This window comes from Eretmochelys imbricata, chromosome 13 (genome assembly GCF_965152235.1).
Source record: "Eretmochelys imbricata isolate rEreImb1 chromosome 13, rEreImb1.hap1, whole genome shotgun sequence".
Taxonomy (NCBI): domain Eukaryota; kingdom Metazoa; phylum Chordata; order Testudines; family Cheloniidae; genus Eretmochelys; species Eretmochelys imbricata.
The window spans coordinates 777,049-800,497 of NC_135584.1; the positions used below are offsets into that span (position 1 = coordinate 777,049).

General features: G+C 62.5%; 1 protein-coding gene across 1 annotated transcript in view; it reads right to left on the reverse strand.

Moving 5' to 3' along the window:
* The window catches only part of SLC12A5 (solute carrier family 12 member 5), a 111,408-nt gene that overhangs the window by 23,870 nt on the left and 64,089 nt on the right, over window positions 1-23,449 (reverse strand). The window contains exons 7-16 of the mRNA XM_077831827.1: window positions 22,697-22,938; window positions 22,373-22,584; window positions 18,462-18,629; window positions 15,162-15,260; window positions 12,735-12,792; window positions 9,476-9,650; window positions 4,936-5,054; window positions 4,339-4,437; window positions 3,693-3,812; window positions 2,799-2,903 (exon numbers count right to left, since the gene is read on the reverse strand). Coding sequence (XP_077687953.1) covers window positions 2,799-2,903; window positions 3,693-3,812; window positions 4,339-4,437; window positions 4,936-5,054; window positions 9,476-9,650; window positions 12,735-12,792; window positions 15,162-15,260; window positions 18,462-18,629; window positions 22,373-22,584; window positions 22,697-22,938 — 1,397 coding nt within the window. The remainder of the gene's footprint in view (window positions 1-2,798; window positions 2,904-3,692; window positions 3,813-4,338; window positions 4,438-4,935; window positions 5,055-9,475; window positions 9,651-12,734; window positions 12,793-15,161; window positions 15,261-18,461; window positions 18,630-22,372; window positions 22,585-22,696; window positions 22,939-23,449) is intronic.

Below are 23,449 nucleotides of genomic sequence, written 5' to 3' on the forward strand. Positions count from 1 at the left end.
CAGGGAGGGAGCGACGAGGGACAGGGCTCAGCGGGGCTGTGACCCCAGGCCCAGCCAGCGAGATGGGAGACTGGGGAGCTGAGTCTGCAGAGCAGAACAGCTGGGTAGTTAATCTCTCGAGAATGCAGGGGATGGCAGGTCTACTCTCATCTCTAGACACTTTGGATAATCTGTTGGGAGTGGAAGGTGCTTGGTAAGGGAAGTCTGGATGAGCCTAGGCAGCCTTGTGAGCTGATGGCTGTGTCTAGTCAGCAGTGGGGGAAGACGAGGAGAGTGGCAGATGAGAGTTCCTGGACCTTACCTGTTAGCTGGGTGGAGAATTGTGACAGTGAAGGAAATGTGTCTGTGTCTATCAGGGGTATTGACTTGCCTATGGAGGGAGCTACCCCGGTCTCCAAGCAGTTGTCTGTGAACAGCCCTGTGTGCTGGGACCAGGGGAATGAGCTCCCAAGGTGTGTGTCTGGGAAAGGAGAATGTGTCTCAGGCTCAACGTTGTCTGTGGAGCAGACAGAAGGGGCCTTTCAGCCTGTGATGGTTGAGGGTAGTGCAGTTGTCTCAGAGTTGGTTCTGGATTCAGCTAAAGCCCAGGAAGGGAAGGGTCCTAAGTTTGTGTCTGCTCGGGAGAATGGCCCTGTAACTAGGTCGCATCCAGTTAGTGTCCTAGCAAAATCCCAGAGCCCAGACAATTTTGGTGCTTGTATTTTGCCTGTTGCTAGTGTGTTGTTGGGAAAGGGTGTCGCAACTCTGTCTGATCAGGGTGAGATCCTAGCCAGGGCACAAGGAGAGCAGAAAGGTGATTTGATCGTGTTACCTACTGATGGTGTGGAAACCTGTAGCAAGAAGGAAAAGATTCCTGAACTTATGTGTGTCAAAGGGAAGGAGAATGCTTCTAACCTTTTATCTAGGAAGTCTGTAAGTTTGCCTGAAAGGGGACTGTGTAGCAATCCACCTGATGGGCCAGAGGTGATTCTGGATTTAAGTGAGACCCAGAAAGAGTCTGTTGTTGCTCAGGAAAGTGTTCCTCTAGAGCAAGCCCTGGGTGAAGAGGGTAAGGGCAGAATTTCTGAGAAGGGTGAATTGTTGCATAGAAAAGCCCCTCGGGAAAGGAATCCTCATGGAGTCTTTGCAAGCAGTTTACTGCAACTGAAGGGTGTGAAAGTGATTTAATCAAGAAAGTTTCAGTTCCTAACAGCCAGAAATTTTCTGTTGTGAATGGATCCACTGACTTTCCTGTTGAAGGATCCAGTGTGGATAGCTTTGAGAAGGTCTCAGATGGAGTGAAAGCTGTTAAGAAAGTTAAACAGTCCTATAACCAAGTGGCTGTGTTAGGCCAGCATGTTGGGGAGACAAGGTTGTTGAGAAAGGAATGTCTCCATGCTGATTCTGTAAGTTAACAGTCTGTGTCCCAGGTGAAGAGGATGCTGGGCTGCCTCAAGGAGGCAGGACTGATGGTAAAAGCTTAAAAGTATAAGGTGGAGATAATCAGAGAGTAGCCTGTTCCCCAGACCAAGAAACAGGTCCAGGGCTCTATTGGGATGGTGGGGTAGTACTGGAGGTTTGTACCCCACTTGAGCTCCCTAGCTGCCCCCATCACTGAGCTATGTAAGAAGGTGAAGCCAGACGAGCTGGTCTGGACCGAGCAGTGCCAGAGGGCTCTCTGTGCGTTGAAGGAGGCTCTAATCCAGGGAGTGGTAAATCTGGTAAACCCAGACTTTGCCAAGGCCTTTATAGTGTTCACCGACACCTCAGACACAGGGCTCAGTGAGAGGCTGATGCAAGCCGATGCTAAGGAATGGGAGAGATGCTGGGGCATCCATGGAAACATTGGTGGGGTCGAACTTCCCCAGGTCAGTGGCTAAAGTGACCTCGCTCAGTTCCGTCTCGAAGCGGGGAGAGATGTGCCGAAGTGGTACTGTTCTTAATGTTTCCTCTGAATAGTGTGGGGGTGCCTCAGTTCCCCCTAGGCAGTTCTTAAGTATCTAGGTAGTGGGATAAGGGTGTATGATCATTGCAGAGCCCTAGAGGGCAGGTGTGTGCAGGGGTCTGGACACAGAGAATGGCCGACACCCTGTTTCCTGGCACTGATGGCCTGGGCCCTTCCCCCCTGCAAGGTGAGAGCTAAAGGGTTAGAGAACAAAGGAATCAGGTGACCTCCTGGCCGGGAAAGGGACAAAGCCCAGAGGAAGAGGGGCTTGAGGGGGAGTCAGTTTGGGGCTGGCTGGGGACGAGGAGTGAAGTGCAGATGGGGTTGTCTGGCTCACTGCCCCCCAAAATGGACCCGGCAGAGGGGTCCTGTTCTCTGCACCTACAAGCTCTGTGTTAGACCATGTTCCTGTCGTCTAATAAACCTTCTGTTTTACTAGCTGGCTGAGAGTCCCATCTGACTGCGGAGTTGTGGGGCAGGACCCTCTGGCTTCCCCAGGACCCTGCCTGGGTGGACTCACTGTGGGAAGCGCACGGAGGGGCAGAGGACGCTGAAGGCTCCGAGGTCAGACCCAGGAAGGTGGAAGCTGTGTGTCCTGCAGACAGGCTGCTCCCAGAAAGGAGACTTCCCCAGAGTCCTGACTGGCTTCATGGGGAGCAGTCCCAGAGCATCGCCCAGGGACTCCGTGACACTATGCACCCCCTTCCCCCCAATCCCCAGTCCCAGGCAGCGCTGACCCCGCCCAGGCCCCAGTATGTGAGCTCTTGGGGCAGGGCTCTCCTCTGGAGCTTCCTGAGTGCCGGTGCTGTGTCCGGCCCACCACCCGCTCCCTGCTCTTCGCCCCGTTACTGGCTAGAGACAGCCCCGTGCTCACCTCCAGTTCTTGGTGTGCGGGGGACCCTCCTCCAGCCGAAGCAGAGCGTAGCGAGCCGCACTGAGCGAGAGCCCTCGGATGCCATCGCCCCACTCCTTCTCCGCTCTGCCGGGGAGGGACAGGGGAACTCAGCACCTGGTAGGATTGGAGGCCAGCCCATGCTCTGGGGGTCAGCTCCCCTCTGAGGGCAGCCGGGGAGGCCTGGAGCAGGCTGCGAAGGGGCAGGCCTGGCAGGGCCCAGCATGGGGAGTGCAGGCCACAGTCCCCAGTGGAAGGCCCTAAGCACTAGAAGTGCAAGTTTCCTGTCCCAGGGTGCCCCCAGCTCTCTCCGAGGCAGCTGGGCTTAGAGGAGGCACCAGGAAAGGCAGAGCGCAGGGGGGGCTCTCAGGCCTGCTCCCTGGGAATAGGGAGCCGGGAGAGCAGCACCGCCAGGCCCCTGGGAGGGCAGAATGGGGACCCGCTAGGAGCTGGAGCCCAGAGTCAGTGGAGGAGCTAGGTGGCTGCTGATTGACTGAAGCTCGGACAGTCCAACGGCCTGAAAGAGCCTGTGGCAGCTTGTGAGCTAGGCAAAGCCTTGCCCTCCCGCGCCCCATCTCACACTTCACTTGGGGCCAGCGTCAGAGCACCTGCCGCGGGCCTACGGGCAGGGTGAGCCACCGAGGGGTTTGGGGACCTCCCTGAGTGCCCGAGAGCAGAGCTGGGACTAGCCGCCAGGGCTCAGGGCTCCCAGCCCGGCGGCCTGAGAACTCGGCTCTTCTCCAGCCCGGGCATCTGCTGTTTCCCAGCGCGATGGAGCTTAGGAGGCTGCCACGGGCTCCGTTCAGCCCTGTGGCAGCGGGTGCCTGAGCCCAGGAGCAGCTCCCCGCCCCCCATGCCCCGAGTCGCCGCACTCACCCCCTGTATTCGATGTACTTGTAGATGAGGCCAGCGATGAGCATGGCCACAAGTGCATAGTACCAGGAGCAGATGAACATCAGGGCCAGGCAGAGGCTCATGCCCAGGAAGGAGAGTGTCCTGGGGAGTGAAGGATGAAGTGTCCTGGGGAGTGAAGCTCTCAGCCCAGTCCCACAGCACCAGCCTTCCAGCATGCAGAGCTCTGCCCCGGCACCTCCCCAGCCTCCGCCCCAACCTGCCTCTGCAGTGCTCTATGGCCCTGGCAGTCCCCCGACGCCAGCCCCAGCCTGCCAGGAGGGACCTTAGGGGAAGGGATGCTGCTCCGTCTGGGAGCCTGGCGGCCTGGGCAAAGCGTAGGCCCCGGAGAAGCCAGAGTTGGCCCAGGTGAAACCGGCCTCAGGTAGTGTTGCCCCTCTTGGCCTCCATCGGCTCATACATGGGGAAACTGAGGCTCCGAGAGGGACAGGCCTGTTCCACCTTGCCCAGTGGGCCAGTGGGAGCAGCATCCTGAACTCACGGCTCTCGCTCCCCTGCATGAAGCAGCAGAGCCCATCCCTGGCCCAAGGCTGGAGTGTGCCAGGGTGGCAGCAGCACCCTCAGGAAGGGCAGGGCCCCGGGGCAGGATCCTTCTGCCGGCCAAACCCACCAGTGGTAATACCGGAACCGGGGCCGCCAGTTGGGTGTCCTCAGCAGCGTCTGCACCGCGCACGCCAAGTTGACAAACATGTAGCACATCAGGAAGAACCTGCGGGAGAGAAATGGAGACAGCGCCTGAGCCACTCACCCAGGGCCAGCGGCGGCCTGGCCCCAGGAGCCCCAGGGAAGGGTGCGGGCAGGTACCATGCCCGCGCACTGGCTGTCCCAGAGGGCCCCGGGGATCCCGGCTGCTGCCAGGCTCTCTGGAGGAAACGGCAGCTGGCAGAACGGTGCCACGTGGCCCTGACACTGGCCAAGAGACAGGGGCCGCATCCCACGTGGGACTGTCCTCTCCTGCCAACAGGGAGCGGGCACACCTCCCTGGCACCCCCAGCAGGAGTTCTCCTTCAGCCGGGGCCCGGGCAAGCCCCGGCGGTGCCATGCAGGCCCGGGCGTCACACAGCCAATCCCGACGGCACTGGACGCAGGACGCAGATCAGCTGGGCAGGGAGCCGCGCTCTGGGCCCTGAGCTGCAGCGGGGGGAGTGTCGTGGCTGGGCCAGTCTCGGGGTGGGGGTGGGGGGCACAGCCAGAGCGTGCTGCCTACATGGAGAGGATGGGGGCAACCTCATCCAGGGAGGCGATGAGGATCCCGATCTCGCAGATGCAGGCGGTGAGGAGCAGAGCCCAGGTGGGCTCCCCGTTGGCTTTGCCGTGGCCGAAGACCTGGGCGGAGAGCGAGAGAGAGGAGCGTTAGGGTGCTTGGGGGGGGTGGGGGTGACACTGCCCCTTGCCCCTCTCAGGCCCACCGGGAGGCCCTGGCATGGGGCAGGCACCCCTCGCAGCTGGCACAGAGGGCTCTGCAGGACGCATGTGTTCACAGGGACGTGGCTCTTTCTGGGCGCCGGGGGCCCGACGAGTTAGCGCGAGGCCCCACAGGCACGGGCACAGGTGGGCGCTGACAGTGCAGGTCAGGGACAGACGAGCAAGGGGCCACGGGAGGAGATGGAGACCGGGCATGGACTGGGGGGGCCCAGTGGTCTGTGGGTGCCTCGGCTGCGTGTGGGGACCTGGCCAGTTGCTATGCAGGGGCCTTGGGGGGCAGCCATGGCAAGGCCTGACCTATGGCTGTGGAGCAGGCCCGCCAGGCTGAAGTGCGGGTGGCTCTGGGCCCGGCTGCAGAAGGCCACGGCCTGCAGGGGATGGCATAGTCTGGCCGGCCCTGTTGCTGCCTCGGCCCAGCCATGCAAACTTCTCCCAGCCCTGGGCAACTCTGGCCACAGCCAGGCCCGGCACAGGTGCCAACCATCCACCACACACACTCTGCCCCTGCTCCACCTGTGCCTGGCCTGTAGGGCTGGGGGCTCGCCCCGTCCACTGGCCACCCCAGCACTCAGAGCCCTTCTCTGCTCCCTGCCCTGCCCGCTATACTCCCCCCACCCCAGCATTCGAACATCCGATCAGACTGAACAGAGAGCTGGGCAGCGGTTCGGTTACTGCCCATCCCCCATACATTGGGCCCCCACCCCGACATTCCCACTCCTCGCTACACCACTGGCTGTGCGGCTCAGGCAGCACCGGGGGTTGGGGTGCCATGGGGAGGCTGGGGCAGAGCCTGGGGGTTGGGGTGCCATGGGGAGATGGGGGCTGGGGCAGAGCCTGGGGGTTGGGGTGCCATGGGGAGATGGGGGCTGAGGCAGAGCCTGGGGGGTTGGGGTGCCATGGGGAGGCTGGGGCAGAGCCTGGGGGTTGGGGTGCCATGGGGAGATGGGGGCTGAGGCAGAGCCTGGGGGGTTGGGGTGCCATGGGGGGGATAGAGCAGAGCCTGGGGGTCAGGGTGCCATGGGGAGATGGGGGCTGGGGCAGAGCCTGGGGGTTGGGGTGCCATGGGGAGATGGGGGCTGAGGCAGAGCCTGGAGGGTTGGGGTGCCATGGGGAGGCTGGGGCAGAGCCTGGGGGTCAGGGTGCCATGGGGAGATGGGGGCTGGGGCAGAGCCTGGGGGTTGGGGTGCCATGGGGAGATGGGGGCTGGGGCAGAGCCTGGGGGGTTGGGGTGCCACAGGAGGATGGGGGCTGCGGCAGAGCCTGGGGGGTTGGGGTGCCATGGGGGGGATGGAGCAGAGCCTGGGGGTCAGGGTGCCATGGGGAGATGGGGGCTGAGGCAGAGCCTGGGGGGTTGGGGTGCCATGGGGAGATGGGGGCTGAGGCAGAGCCTGGGGGGTTGGGGTGCCATGGGGGGATGGAGCAGAGCCTGGGGGTCAGGGTGCCATGGGGCAATGGGGGCTGGCACCACACACTTCCCAGCACCACACGGTTCCGATTCCCGTCGATTGGCAGCTCTGCTGGGCTCCTGCTGGGGACAGACCAGGCCCTATGGCCGATGCTGCTCTCCGCTCCCCAGCGAAGCTGGTGGCCTGCAGCAGCCCGAAGGGCCCTGTTAATGGGGTGCAGGGGTGGAAGCAACTGAGCGCACTGACAACAGCTGGGACACTCCCAGGGCAGCTCCCTGTCCAGCCACAGCAGCAAGGCCCCCAAGGAGGCACCAGGTTGTCCCTGCCCCCCGGGCATCCTCCCCCGTGCAGCCTCATGTTGTCCCACAGTGGGGGCCGTGTCTGAGAGGAGGGTCCCGGGGAGGCAGAGCAGTGTGTGCAGGGAGCTAGAGGACACATGTCTGCATGCATTAGCAGGAGAAGGCTGGGTTCCTCCAGCGAATGCTCAGAATGTGGCTGGCAGGGCGAGGGAGCGAGTTTAAAATTAGCCTGTTCTTCCCTGGGGGGAGCTGTCGGTTTGGATTTGGAGAGATAAGGTTCTGGGAACACATCTTCAGTGAGCAGATGAAATATTAACTGGCACAATGGCAGCGCACTGGGCACAGGCCGACCTCCCCCAGCATGCTCCTCTGCAAAACCTGCCAGAGCTCTGCTGGGCCTCCCACCCCAGGACTCCCGGCCAAACCTGGGCAGCTCCCAGAGCCCAGGCCAGGAGCAGGCCTAGGGAGCAGAGTGGAAGCCAGGCGCCGTCTTCTCAGCCGCAGAGATCTGTAGCTCTGGTTCTGCCTGGCCAGGGAAAGGTGCCAGTGGGCAGAGGCTGTGCCAGGGTGCGGGCAGAGTGATCACCAACCCCGACACCTGCTCCCCTCTTCTGCCTCTGGCTCCCTCCCACCCCCGGCACATCCCGCCCCAGCCCCCACTCCTCATTCCTGCCCCTCACTCACCCAGCAGCCTGAGGACAGCTCTCTCCCCAAGCCTGGAGCAGCTGGTAGCCTGCTCCTCCCTTCTGGCTGTTCCAGCCCAGGAGCTTAACTGCTTGCCCAAGTGGCTGGGGACCCACCCAGTGAGCCACCAGTGCTCCCCACACCAGCCCAGTGCGGGAGTGGCCAGGCCATGTGGATGGCGAGCAGGGGTGGGTTGCCCCATCACCGATCTCCCTCCCAGGCTGTGAGGTCAAAGCCAATTCCAGCAAGATCCAAGCCAGGGCCGAATCCCAGCGCCTCGTCCCCGGACAGACCTCCAAGCTCACCCAGCTCATGGCAGCTGGGAGGCTGGAGCTGCCCTGCAAGTGGGCCCAATCCCCAGCTGCCAGGCAGCTCTCACACACAGGACAGGCCTGCTGCACTAAAGTCTCATGCAAATGGGCCACGGTGCAAGCTGGGCCACAGATGCGCTGCGCAGACGCTGCCAGACCACGGCAGCGGCTGCTCGGCTGGGCACACTGAATTGCCAGAGAGCCAGCCGGGGCCTCAGCCAGCAGGACTCGCTCAGGGATCCGGCCTCGGAGCAGCACTTCCTTTGTCACAAACCATGTCAGCAGCCCGGCCTCCCTGCAGAGACCCGGCGCGGAGACACATCTGAGCTTAGCCCCTCAAGAGGGATTCAGACAAGGTGAAGGTGACTTTGCTCCTGCAGGAGCCAAGAACCTGCCGGTTCCCTGTGCAGCTGATTTCCTGGGCTCCAGCCTACATTTCCGCACCCAACCTTCCAACAAGGCCCCAATATGACAAAGTGGGAATTTTCTGTCATATTTTTATGAACCCTGTGAGTGCCTCAGTTTCCCCTCTGTTATTACCGGCGGGGGGGAAGGACTGTTGCTCTCAGGGCAGGCTAAAAGACACAGGTATGAATGATGTCTAGCTGTCTGAGCCTGAATGAGTCATTAAAACGGACTGGCTGAGGCTGATCCCATATCCATGGAGAATCTGAGAAGACAATGGCAAACGCAGTCACCAGGACACAGCCACCTAGGGCCCTTGGCCCAGAGGGAGATGGGTTCCCACTTCTCAGCAGCACCGGGACCCCACAGGGCGGGGGGGCTCACAGCGGCCCTCGGCCCAGAGGGAGATGGGTTCCCACTTCTCAGCAGGGAAGCTGGGCGGACCCCAGCTCGAGAACACGGGCCGGGGATGAGGCGAGGAGGGGCTCAGCGTCGGCTGCCGGAGGGAGTCGGGGCTCTCGCCTGTGAAGGGACCCAGCCACTCCGAGAGATCCAGAGCCTGAACACGGAGGTCCCTGCAGCGTGGCTGGGCTTGGGGCCACCAGAACCGTCTGCGCTTCCATCTTTCTCGCTCTGGGCCACCCTACGGCCTCCCTGGGTCGTGTCCAGGGACGAGCAAACCCGCCTGTTGTGCCAACGCCGTGCGAGTCCAATGAAAGGCTGGGCAAGGTGCGGTCACCCCGGCGGGGCGCACGAGGCTCTGCCAGGGGCTGGCTCAGTGGGACTGGCTGAGCGGAGCTGACGGTGCCAAGCAGGAGGGCTGGAGCCCTGCAGGTCCTGTCTAAGGAGCTGCACGGCCTGCCCTGTGCAGGAAGAGGGAGACCCCAGGGAGCGGGGGGGCCTGGCACACTGACGGGGCCTGTCCTAGAGACTGTTCCACGGCTGGGGACATAGCACCGGTCCTGGGCGTCCGACACCCCGTCTCCATCCAGGCAGAGGGAGCCTCTGCTTGGAGGACAAAGGGCCATCGGGAGAGACCTGGAGACAGGGCAGGATGCCCTCTGGCAATGGGCATAGCAGTGGAGGTGGTCACTGCTGGCACCCTGCAGCGGGTCAGCCCCAGGTGAGGAGGGCATGTGCCCACCCCTATCCCAGGCTCCTTAGGGAGTGCACACGGAACAGAGCCGGCATTAGCCACAGTGCAGCAGGTCACTCACCCTCAGGAAGGGGACGATGCCGTCCCGGGAGATGGCCTGGAGGAGGCGGGGGGCTCCTGTGAGGCTCTGCAGACCCGCCCCACACGTGGAGAAGAAGGATCCAATGACAATCACCCATGGAGACGGCCAGGCGAGGGTGCCAACCACCAGATTCCCATTGACAGCCTCTCCAAACCTGCAAGGCACCAAGCGTTACTGGGGCAGGGCTGGCTGCCGTGCTCTGACCTCCAGCCCTAGGGCCACCCCCCAGAAAGTAGCAGGGACAGTCCAGCGAACCAGCTGTAATTGGCTTGGTGAGTCAGAAACCTGACAGTCAAGTAACATTAACTGACCGCCTGTTATTACCATGGTCAAATATCGTAAAGTATTCCAGCAAGAATGCCCTGCTGCAGCCATGCCCTTCCTCTCGGCTTGCATCACGGTGCCATCCCTAGCGAGCCCCTTCAGTGTCCTGAGCACCCACCCTGCTCCTGGCTCCCGCTGCCCGTCAGGAGAAGGGGGAGCTCGCTGAGAGCTGAGCAGCTGCATTGCCTGGGCCTTCCTGGAAAAATGCTGCACTGGGAATGTTCCTCTTTGTCTGTGGATAAGGCCCTCCCCCTCCAGGGGGGTTTACAAAGCAAGTTAAAAGATATGGTCCCTGCCCACATGGGCATAGTTGGGGAGGATTGCCCCCCCCAAAACTGCAAGCCTCAGACAGGCATGGAACTCACCCCCCCCCACATGCAGCCCCCCAAAATAGAGAACTCAAACTACACCAATGCCTGCCCCCAGCCCAGGTTACAGGGACGAGCCCAGCATACAGCAACGGCCCTCGAAGGGAGTCTCAGCCATTAACCCTGCTCCCCAACCCAGCGGGAGAAGCTGCCCACTTTGCACAGCCATTGAGCAGTGTGAAGAGCTGCCCGGCAGCCGCTTGCCTAGCACACCTGCATGATGACTAGTCCTTATGCGTTTGGTTTGTTTCTGGTTAATTTCATTTTTCTTTTGTAACAGGTCAGTCCCGAGTCACATTCACTATTGACACATTCGCATTTCAAGGCTAAGCTCAGCTACTCAGTGTGACGAAGTGGGACTGTTCTTAATGTTTCCTCTGAATAGTGTGGGAATGCCTCAGTTTCCCCTATGCAGTTCTTAAGTATCTAGGTGGTGGAGTAAGGGTGTATGATCATTGCAGAGCCCTAGAGGGCAGGTGTGTGCAGGGGTCTGGACACAGAGAATGGCCGACACCCTGTTTCCTGGCAACTGATGGCCTGGGCCCTTCTCCCCTGCAAGGTGAGAGCTAAAGGGTTGGAGAACAAAGGAATCCGGTGACCTCCTGGCCCGGGAAAGGAACAAAGCCCAGAGGAGGAGGGGCTGGAGGGAGTTTCAGTTTGGGGCTGGCTGGGGACATGGAGTGAAGGGCAGACGGGATTGTCTGGATCACTGCCCCCCAAAATGGACCCAGCTGAGGGGTCCTGTTCTCTGCACCTACAAGCTCTGTGTTAGACCATATTCCTGTCACCTAATAAAGCTTCTGTTTTACTGGCTGGCTGAAAGTCACGTCAGACTGCGGAGTTGGGGGGCAGGACCCTCTGGCTTCCCCAAGACCCCGCCTGAGCAGACTCACTGTGGGAAGCGCACGGAGGGGCAGAGGATGCTGAAGGCTCCGAGGTCAGAGCCAGGAAGGTGGAAGCCGGGTGAGCTGTGTGTCCTGAAGACAGGCTGCTCACAGAAAGGCAACTGCCCTAGAGTCCTGACTGGCTTCATGGGGAGCAGATCCAGAGCATCGCCCAGGGACTCTGTGACACTCAGAAAGGCAGCGTGGTGCCGGTTCTGGTTTTAGATCTTCAGTTTATTGCGTTTCGCATTTTCCTGAGTTAAAATAACTCAGTTAAGTAACTTGGGTTTTGTTGAAGGTGAAAGTTTCTCGGGGCTGCTCTACACTAGAAAATTCCATCGACCCTGCTCTGTCACTCCGGGTGTGAAAAACCGACACCCTTGAGCAGCGTAAAGTGACCTAACCGCGGTGCAGACAGCGCCAGGTCACTGGGAGAATTCCTCCCTCGACCTAGCCACGGCCTCGCGGGGCGGTGGATTCCCTGCCCCGTGGGACACCCCTGCCCTCGGTGTAGGTAGCGTCTGAGCTGCAGCGGCTCAGCTGTGCGGCTGGAGCATTTCACACGCAGACAAGCCCTAAGGCTGAGCCAGTGGGGACCAGAAACCCTTTCTGTTACTGCTCTGTTATTAGAGCTTTTCCATAGTTCACCATTTTTGACATTATTTGACCAATACTGGACTGGTCAATTGACCAGTCGTGTTTGGACAGGTTCATTGTCCTGCCCTGAGCTTTAACCCCAGCAGCCTTGGCCGGCTGGTCCCAGGGAGCCACGGAGCGAGCGGGTGGCAGGGAGAAGAGAGAGCAAAGGTACAGTGGTAGGGAGGGGGGCAGCAAACAATCTAGCAACAACCCCCAGCCCCAGAAGCCTCACAGCGCTGCAGATCTCAGGGAGCTCGGCCTCCCAGCCCCATCTCCTGGGGGGGAAACTGAGGCTGCAGCAGGGGGTGGGAGGGCATGGCCCAAGGCCATTCCCCTTGGGGCCCAGGCCTCCCCATAGGGCAGGGAGGGGCTCCGTTTTCTCTGACAGAGGGAAGCCAAGCCAGGCTGTGCATCATTTGGATCATGTCTATGTTGGCGACCCAGAAGCATCACCGCAGAGCACGACACGCAGCGCTGCCCTAGATACGCAACTCCAGGCTGCACGGCAGCTCCCAGTGAACAGCCCCCCACAGCAGCAGGATTAGCGGGAGAAACCAGAGCAGAGACACAGCAGAATCAGCTGGGGGGGCAGGGACACACGGGAGCCTCCCGCAATGCCTAGTTCCAGGTTTAGCCTCCCTAATGTCACTCTGAGGGCTCTGGGGCCACTGCCCAAGGGGGTGTGATCGCCCCCTCCATCCGAACCCACCACCCTCTCCCCCCACCACTCTCGATCCAACGACCCCCCACAGCCACCCCCCACCTATCTGCTGCCCTCCACCCACCCACACCACCACTCCCTACCCACCCCTTCAATCCAAATTGCCCCCTCCATCCAACCACCACCCCCAACCTGTTCCCCTCCACCCCCCGCCCCCTCCATCCAAACCCACCCTCCCTCCACTCAGCCACCCCTGCACCTACCCACCCCCTCCATCCAGATCCACCACCCCTCCCCCCAGCCATTCCCCCTGCACAGCCCTGTTGCCCCTCAACACCCCACTGTTGGGGAGCGGCACTCACTTGTCACGGAGGACGACCCCCTCGATACAGGCGCCGAAGAGAATCACGGAGCTGATGTCTGCGGGTGGTGAAGGAAAGACCAAGCTGCAGCCCCCTCCCCCCCGGCCACCCCCTGTGCCTGGGACCGCCAAGTGCAGCCACAAGGAGTAGGGGACCCAGGGCCACAGGGCTGAGAACAGGGGCACAGATGGCAAGTCCAGCCCCCCATGAAGGCAGAGCGTTTTCAAGGGCAGCGGAGTTCCCTGGGGCCCAGGGGAGCATGGCCAGTCTCCAGGGCAGAGAACAGGAGCGTGGGGAAAGCGCTGGGGACATGGCCCCTGCTGTGCAAATCCCCCTCCAATGGGGCCTGCAGGACACGAAACGCCCAACATCTGCTGCTCCAAGCCACACAGGGGCCACAAAGCGCCCAGTGCCCGGCACCCACCCTCACTGCTCCAACCCGAACAGGGTCCATGGGGCCACAAAGCGCCCAGTGCCCGGCACCCACCCTCGCCGCTCCAACCCGAACAGGGTCCATGGGGCCACAAAGCGCCCAGTGCCCGGCACCCACCCTCGCCGCTCCAACCCGAACAGGGTCCATGGGGCCACAAAGCGCCCAGTGCCCGGCACCCACCCTCGCCGCTCCAACCCACACAGGGTCCATGGGGCCACAAAGCGCCCAGTGCCCGGCACCCGCCCTGGCCGCTCCAACCCACACAGGGGCCACAAAGCGCCCAGTGCCCGGCACCCACCCTCACTGCTCCAACCCGAACAGGGTCCATGGGGCCACAAAGCACCCAGTGCCCGGCACCCACCCTGGCCACTCCAACCCGAACAGGGTCCATGGGGCCACAAAGCGCCCAGTGCCCGGCACCCACCCTGGCCCCTTCAACCCGAACAGGGTCCACAAAGCGCCCAGTGCCCGGCACCCACCCTCGCCGCTCCAACCCACACAGGGGCCACAAAGCGCCCAGTGCCCGGCACCTGCCCTGGCCACTCCAACCCGAACAGGGTCCATGGGGCCACAAAGCGCCCAGTGCCCGGCACCCGCCCTGGCCCCTCCGACCCCCACAGGGGCCACAAAGCGCCCAGTGCCCGGCACCCGCCCTGGCCGCTCCAACCCGAACAGGGTCCATGGGGCCACAAAGCGCCCAGTGCCCGGCACCCGCCCTGGCCACTCCGACCCCCACAGGGGCCACAAAGCGCCCAGTGCCCGGCACCCGCCCTGGCCGCTCCGACCCCCACAGGGGCCACAAAGCGCCCAGTGCCCGGCACCCGCCCTGGCCGCTCCAACCCACACAGGGGCCACAAAGCGCCCAGTGCCCGGCACCCGCCCTGGCCCCTCCAACCCGAACAGGGTCCACAAAGCGCCCAGTGCCCGGCACCCGCCCTGGCCGCTCCGACCCCCACAGGGGCCACAAAGCGCCCAGTGCCCGGCACCCGCCCTGGCCGCTCCAACCCACACAGGGGCCACAAAGCGCCCAGTGCCCGGCACCCGCCCTCGCCCCTTCAACCCGAACAGGGGCCACAAAGCGCCCAGTGCCCGGCACCCGCCCTCGCCCCTCCAACCCACACAGGGGCCACAAAGCGCCCAGTGCCCGGCACCCGCTCTGGCCGCTCCGACCCACACAGGGGCCACAAAGCGCCCAGTGCCCGGCACCCACCCTGGCCGCTCCGACCCACACAGGGGCCACAAAGCGCCCAGTGCCCGGCACCCGCCCTGGCTGCTCCAACCCACACAGGGGCCACAAAGCGCCCAGTGCCCGGCACCCACCCTGGCCGCTCCGACCCCCACAGGGGCCACAAAGCGCCCAGTGCCCAACATCTGCCCTGGCCGATCCGACCCACACAGGGTCCATGGGGCCACAAAGCGCCCAGTGCCCGGCACCCACCCTGGCCGCTCCGACCCACACAGGGGCCACAAAGCGCCCAGTGCCCGGCACCCGCCCTCACTGCTCCGACCCGAACAGGGGCCACAAAGCGCCCAGTGCCCGGTACCCACCCTGGCCGCTCCAACCCACACAGGGTCCATGGGGCCACAAAGCGCCCAGTGTCCAGCACCTGCCCTGGCCGCTCCGACCCACACAGGGTCCATGGGGCGACAAAGCGCCCAGTGCCCGGCACCCGCCCTGGCCGCTCCAACCCGAACAGGGGCCACAAAGCGCCCAGTGCCCGGCACCTGCTGCTCTGAACTGCACAGGGCCCATGGGGACACGAGAGTGCCCGGCACCCACCCTCGCCACTCCGACCCGCACAGGGCCCGTGGGGCCACAAAGCGCCCAGTGCCCGGCACCCACCCTGGCCCCTTCAACCCGAACAGGGGCCACAAAGCGCCCAGTGCCCGGCACCTGCCCTGGCCACTCCGACCCACACAGGGGCTGGTTCAGCGGCAGACAGGACCCTGCCCCCACCGCCCTGTTCTTGCCCCGGACCCTCTGCCAAGGATACAGACAGCAGACGTTGTGGCGATGGCCAGGATGGTCCCTGTGGGGATGGATTTCTGAGCATCGCGCAGGTCTCCTGATCGGTTGGAGCCGGCCATTATACCTAGGGAAGACAAGGGTACGTGCTATGGGGCACTGTGCCATGGAGGGGCGCATGGACGGCTCGGCCCAGCACTGGAGTGCAGAGCCCTGAGCAAGGCCACCGAGTGCAGCCCCGTTCCCCAGGGTGCTGGGCTCCAGCCCAGCTCAGAGAGCAGCAGCTGGCAGGGAAGGCCCAGATCACATGGCACGTGGTGTGGGGGGGCTGAGCAGGGGAGCAGGCCCGGCTGCACAGGGGTTGCTGATCTCCCCTCTCCCCACCCCCTTTCCAGGTGGTTTCACACCCAACTCTCCACCCGCAAAATCAGGCTCCAGATGTGCTGATGTGGTTTCTCTCCTCCACCCTTGATTAGCTTAATCTGCAAAGGCCAATTAGAGGCGAGCAAGCGAGGAGCTGTGAGGCAGCAATGCCATGGGCAATGAAGAGGAGGGCAGGGCTCGTCCCTGGTGGCTGCCAGCCGGGGCTGCCTGGATTCTCACTGCTGCAGGGAAGCAAGGACCAGGCAGGGCTAGGAGTCCTTGTGGAGCTGACCATGGGCAAGTCCCCGGGCCCTACAGCTCAGCCCGGCGGAGAGGGTGCCTCAGGAAAAGCTGCCACTTGTAGCACGGCCTGAATTATTCATCGGACACAAGTCCATGTAAAAGTCATGAAAGGCTGGTGAGTTAGCAGCGTGCCGGGGGCGTGGGGCTTTCCTGCCCTGGGATTCCCCTGGCGTCACACGTCTGGGCCTGGCCTTGGGGTTCAGTTCAGCCCTCCTGGTCCAAACTCCGCTGGCTCTAGGGTCCAGCTCATGGAGCATGGAGCAGCAGGAGCATGCGAGGGCCACGCTGCTCGCAGACACGGTCTCCTACCGCGGGCTGGCCTGGCGCTGTCTTTGCTCCAGACCAGGCTGCTCCTGGGGGGCGGCTCAGGGGCTGCTTTGCTCAGTTATTTCCGCCCACTGGAGGGGAGCCAGAAATATCCGAGCACTGGTGACGTCAGCGCGGAGGTGAGACATGCTGCCAGCCTGGCTGGGGGGCTGGGTGGGGGAGGAGGGGCTCTTTGATCCTCCCCTGCACCCCCCACGCAGTCACGCTCCGAGCTGGAAGCAGAAATCAGAGGGACAGCCACAGGGTGCAGCTGCTGACAGCAGACATCAGAGAGGTGTGCAGCCAGCCAGCCATGACGGCCCCTTGCACGCGCACACGCATGTGCAGCCAGCTGATGCACACGTATACAGGGGAGCACATGCACATCTCACATGCGTGCCGGCACAGACAGACGCACGCACGCACGCACAGGTGCACACGGCACACACAGGTGCTCACGGCACACACAAGTGCACACAGCACACCCCCACCCCTAGACGCACGCACACACAGGTGCACACGGCACACACAGGTGCTCACGGCACACCCCCACCCCTAGACGCACGCACACACAGGTGCTCACGGCACACACAGGTGCACACGGCACACACAGGTGCGCATGGGGGTGGCACAGACAGACGCACGCACACACAGGTGCACACGGCACACACAAGTGCACACGGCACACACAGGTGCTCACGGCACACACAGGTGCACACGGCACACACAGGTGCACATGGGGGTGGCACAGACAGACGCTCGCACACACAGAGGTCTGGAATGGCACACGCACGCACCCCACACATGCGCATCGGCACAGACAGACGCTCGCACACACAGGTGCTCACGGCACACACAGGTGCACACGGCACACACAGGTGCGCATGGGGGTGGCACAGACAGACGCATGCACACACAGGTGCACACGGCACACACAGGTGCTCACGGCACACACAGGTGCGCATGGGGGTGGCACACACAGGTGCTCACGGCACACACAGGTGCGCATGGGGGTGGCACAGACAGACGCACGCACACACAGGTCTGGCATGGCACACGCACGCACCCCACACATGCGCATCGGCACAGACAGACGCTCGCACACACAGGTGCTCACGGCACACACAGGTGCTCACGGCACACACAGGTGCGCATGGGGGTGGCACAGACAGACGCACGCACACACAGGTCTGGCATGGCACACGCACGCACCCCACACATGCGCATCGGCACAGACAGACGCTCGCACACACAGGTGCTCACGGCACACACAGGTGCTCACGGCACACACAGGTGCGCATGGGGGTGGCACAGACAGACGCTCGCACACACAGAGGTCTGGCATGGCACATGCACACACAGGTGCACACGGCACACACAGGTGCTCACGGCACACACAGGTGCACACGGCACACACAGGTGCGCATGGGGGTGGCACACACAGGTGCTCACGGCACACACAGGTGCTCACGGCACACACAGGTGCGCATGGGGGTGGCACAGACAGACGCTCGCACACACAGGTGCACACGGCACACACAGGTGCGCATGGGGGTGGCACAGACAGACGCTCGCACACACAGGTCTGGCATGGCACACGCACGCACCCCACACATGCGCATCGGCACAGACAGACGCACGCACACACAGGTGCTCACGGCACACACAGGTGCGCATGGGGGTGGCACAGACAGACGCACGCACACACAGGTGCACACGGCACACACAGGTGCGCACGGCACACACAGGTGCGCATGGGGGTGGCACACACAGGTGCTCACGGCACACACAGGTGCACACGGCACACACAGGTGCGCATGGGGGTGGCACAGACAGACGCACGCACACACAGGTGCACACGGCACACACAGGTGCGCACGGCACACACAGGTGCGCATGGGGGTGGCACACACAGGTGCACACGGCACACCCCCACCCCTAGACGCACGCACACACAGGTGCACACGGCACACACAAGTGCACACAGCACACCCCCACCCCTAGACGCACGCACACACAGGTGCTCACGGCACACACAAGTGCACACAGCACACCCCCACCCCTAGACGCACGCACACACAGGTGCTCACGGCACACACAGGTGCTCACGGCACACACAGGTGCGCATGGGGGTGGCACAGACAGACGCACGCACACACAGGTCTGGCATGGCACACGCATGCACCCCACACATGCGCATCGGCACAGCCGACGCAGGCACCCAGAGGTGCACGTGGCACACCCCCACCCCTACACGTGAGCCGGCCCAGCACAGACGCACGCACACACACCGAGGCGCGCACCCCCACATGCATTCGGGCACAAGCCCCCAGCACCCAGCGGCTGCAGCTCCTACCTGTGACGGACGGGAAGTAGATGCCCACCAGCAAGGTGAAGTATGAGGTCATGTCGCTGAAGACGTAGGGCTGGTCCATGTCGATAACGGGGTCCACGAGCGACACCGAGGTCACCCCCTGCTTCTCCACAATCACCCCCTTGGTCAGGTACGTGCTCCAGAGATTCTCTGCAAGGGGAGCCGGGGAGGGCTGGGTGTTCACACGGGAGAAGCCCCTGCTCCAAGGTGCTCCGCCATGCCAGCTCCGGCTGCAGACACAATGAAGCATCCCCACACACCCATCACACAGCCCGGGGAACCCCACCCTACTCAGCGTCCCCCCCCATCCCTGCGCTCAGGAAGCAAGCATTGTCACACAGGCTCAACCCTGAGGGCCATCAGGCATGTCGGGGGGGGGGGTCTGAGAATCCTGCAGTCGGCCCCCCATGATGGTCGCAGCCTGACCCCTGAGGGGGTGCCTACACTGCAGCCCGGGGCCGAGACTTGTGTGAACAGAGCTCACGCTAGTGCGCTGTAAATGGTGCAGACGTTACGGTCAGCGAAGGCTCACTGCAGCTAGGACCCGGGCAGCAGATGGGCTTGGGCCCAGCTGCGTAGCCGGAGCCGCCACAGGTGCACATCAGCCACGTGGCTACTGTTAGCACACTACTGCGAGCCCGGCTAGCACAAGTCTATCTACCCAGCAGGGAGACTCGCTCCCCACTGCCGTGTGGACACACCCTCATAATCAAAGGTCAGTTAACCTGTGAACCACTTTGTCAGCATTAACTGTGATCACTCTGGACATTCATGATCTCCATATACACATCCACTCCCTTTGGGATCTCTGTGACATCCTGTGGCAGTGAGTTCCACAGGCTAATTATACAATGTCTGAACAAGAATTTCCTTTATTAGTTTTGAATTTCCCATCTGTCAGTTTCACTGGCCGCTCCCTGGGGCCTGTGCTGTGGGACAGGGAGAACTGACGCCCCCTTTCTCACTGCTCTGCCCCATCCAGGACTGGATAGACTGGTGTCCTGCCCCCTCTGCTCCCCCGCCCTCGAGGGTAACAATCCCAATCTCTGCCAGCTCTGCCCACAGCTCCGTTTTTCCAGCCTTGCTTGTTCTCTTCACCCTTCCCTGACCCCTCAGCTGCGTGCGACGGGGGCCCAACGCTGCCCACAGGATCCGCACCATCGATTGATGCAAAGGCTCTAGAACGTTCCCCGTGTTATTCTCCACCCCGGCCCTTGTGCCGCCGAACAGCTCAGCTCTTTTGCCCACAGCAGAGATCTCCACTGGCACCCAGCTCCCGTCCCTGGCAGTTAATCTAGACCCCTGGGGAGCTCTGCCAGGGAGCCCCTCCACCACACGTTACTCACCCCTCCTCCCTGCACCCAGCGCCTCTGCCTGGGAGAGCGCCCCCTGATGCACCCTGGGGACACCTCCCCCTCGGGACTCCTCTCTTAGCAGGCCTGATCAGCACAGCCCTGGGGATTCAGGGTACCCAGAGCCCGACACAAGGGGGCTTTGCCACCCCCTCCCCAGCTACTGCCGGGGTCTCATTGCTCTGACAGGGGACCCAGGACACAGCCACCAGCCGAGATCAGCAGCTCCAGCCTGTCACCGCAAACACAGCTGATGGGGGGCTGGCACCATGCCCTGATGCAGGCATCAGCGATCCCCGCACAGGAGAGCAGCCAATGGCAGCAGATCCCAAAGCCAAGAAGCTGGGGCTAAGTCTTGGAACACAAAACTCATGGCCAGAGAGACGCCCCACAGCCCCGCGGATATGCCAGCCCAAGACCACGAGCCACAACTCCAGAAGGACCGAGCACATTTAGTGGGTCAGCACCATGGTGCCCCGAACCAGGCCATCCACCCCCTGAGCCGCCTTGGCCGGGGAGAAGGCCCCGCACAGCCCACGCGCTGGCCCTTTGGAAGATGCTGCAGGGGCTGGCTGGGCGTCTCCCTGCTGGATTCCCTACAGAGGGCCAGGGAGGGATCCCAAATCCAGAGCTCCGGGAGAGGCTGATCCAGCCCTCACCCCCACTGGGGGTTCTCTCAGCCCCTCCTCCTGGTCGCTTGCCCTCTCTCACCCGCTGTCTCTGCTGCTCGTTCCAGGTTGCTACCCTTCACTGCTGGGAAGAGACTGCCAGCCCCACTTAGCTGTCATCCTTCGACACCCTGCACTGTGTCAGCCCAGCCAGGACTGCCCTCTCGGGGTGAGCCAGCCCAGCTCCCTGAACCTGGCCTCCGGACCGGGACCCACTCGCTGCCTGCACCGCAGAGTCCCCAGTCCTGGCAGCCCTGCCACACCTCCTCCCTCCTGCAGCCAGCAGTCCCAGCACTGACTCTCCATCTCCAGCTTGTCGCAGGGCTGGGCCACTGGCCGTGGGCTCCCAGACTCCCCTGGACTGGCCAGCCTTTGCCATCTGCTGCTCACTCACCGAGAACACCCCACCGTGCAGGAATCTGGGCGTGCTGCCATCCGTGACCCTTCTGTCCTACCCACTAGGCAGGGCCTCTCCCTGCCCCATTAATCTGAGCTGCGGACACGTCTCAAGTGCTTCCTGAACATCTAGTAAACGACGTCCATTGGATGCCCCTTATCTGCCGTGGCAGCAATCGCCTGAGAGCACTAAGCAGGGTAGTCACGCCTGGCCTCCCATGCCTGAATCCAAGCACCTTGTTTTCCACGCACCCTGCCCCTTGGCACCTCACTGGGCACCGCAGAGATTGCCGGGCTGCTGCAAGGGACAGATTTGCCAGAGGCTTTGCTACAAGTAGCGGATCCACGCTGAGCAGGCTCAGAAGTGATTGTTCAAAGATTCCTATCTTTATTATTGTCCAGCTGCTTTGCCCCAGCCATGCTGGCGGGTGCAGAAGGGAAGCTGCTGTGCAGGCTGACAGCGGGAATAAAATCCTCCAGCCTTTTACAATTCTAACATGGCTGCAGGGATTTTCCTCAGACTCCCATGCCCAAATGGGGAAAGTCTCAATGTAACTCCTGAAAGCCAGGGGCCAGGGAAAGCAGCGAGCATCTGGAACCAGGCCACACGGCCACAGCCTCCTCTAGTGTAGCATCCAAGCAAAGGATGACCCAGGAAAAGCAGATTGTAAACAGCTTCTGCCACAAACTTCACCAGAACTTCCTCTGTCTCTGGCCCCATTCCAGAGCCCTGGGTACAGAACAGCTTTTGCTCGCTAATCTACATATTAAAGCAGCAGATAAGTAACACCAAGGGGGTGATTACTCTCTAAACCTCAGATCAATATCAGGCCTTCCCCGGGCAAAGAGGAAACAATGAGCCAATTCATTCAGCTCCAGCCCTGGAAAGTCTGCGGGAAGCCGGTGCACTGTGTCTGGCTCGAAGGGCGAGCCCCGGAGGCACTGAATCTTGGTTCACCCCATGGCTATGGGAGATGCACCTTCCCATGACAGCTACAGAACAGACAAGGTTCTTCCCCACCAGTGACAACATCTCCAGTGAGAATGAGCAGGAAGAGACACAGCGGTGAGCAGCCCTGCATGTCAGCATGCCCTACTTAGGGGGGCAGGTCCTGCTGCCCCACAGAGCCACCCTCCCAGCCCCACGGCTCCAAGGCAATTGGAAGGTGGGAGATGAGCTTTCCTCACCTTTCAGCTGCTGGCCGGGCTGGTTTCTAACATGCACAAACTTCTCATGATCTTCAGCACCTCTCCCGACCCATACACAGCTCTGCTGGTGCCCCTCAGGCCTGACCCACAGCCCCCAGCTGCTCCAGTTCTGAGTTTTTCCTTCCCAGAGGCTAAGCCAGGCTCTGGGGAGACCAAGCAATAGGTCACTTGGGAGCCAGAGGGGGGCCGGAACCAGCGTTAAGCCCAGGTCTGCACTGGTGCCAGCCTGGGTCTGCCCACTCTCCCTCCCCCGCGCGGCTGCTCATACCTTTGATGAGCCCACTGGCAGCGCCCGGGATGCCCTGGATCTCGGTCACGTTGTTCCTCAGGAAGTACTCGTCACAGGTGGCGTTGAGGAATTTGGAGGTGCAGAACAGCTCCCACAGCTTGGAGCCCACTGTCTCATTCCCTTCCAGCACCAGCTTGGCACAGATGTCGAAGCCGTGGCGTGACAGTGTCCTGTTACCCAGCAAACAGACCCTGGGGGGAGAGGAGACAAGCAGAGAATGTACCAGAGTCACCTCCTGCCCCGCCAGCCCCAGCCCCCTGCGGCAGCCCGTGGGAGGCGGGAGGGTGCTGTGCTGCTACTCACGGGAAGCTGGGGGGGTCGATGGCAGATTTGATGACCCCAGCGTAGATGGCCAGGATGGAGAGGATGACGCAGCCCAGGAAAACCAAGGCAAACTTGTTGACGTACTTGACCCCGACGAACACCACAGTGGCCATGCAGGTGAGCACACAGGTGCCATAGACACGCATGTTGTTGAGCATGGCCGCGGCCTCCTCGCTGGCATCCTCTCCCTTGAAAATGGCCATGGCGGGGAAGATATAGGCCTGGGAGAGAGTCACACCCAGCATCAACGTCTGGCCCAGCGCAGCCCCCACCCACCGGCTCCACTGCCCCACTTCTCCCCATTACAGGGTTATTACAGCCATACCCCAGGACCGGCCAGGATCGGGGCCCTGTTGTGCCAGGCTCAGCACCACAAACCTCACAAGACCCAAAATCACAAGATTTAAAAAAATTATGTTGTGTTTTGTGGTTCTGCCCCCTCCCCCCACCCCGTCCCCAGTGTGTGCGGGTCTGTGAGACAAGCCGTGCTGCCCACATCCCCACACATATCGGCTCTGGGGGTTTGGGGAGCTCTCACCCCATCTGCCTGTCCCCTGGCCAGCCATTAACCCTGTCCCCCAGTCTTTCCACCACGCCTGTCCCCCCCAGCCTCTCCTCTGCTCCTCCGGGGCTCTGCCCAATGGGGTCCCCATCCAGGCCAAGTGCTGGGGGGGACAGAAGCGCCATCCTGCCCCCACTGCTGAGAGCAGGTGTGCCCAGAGCGCGTGGCTG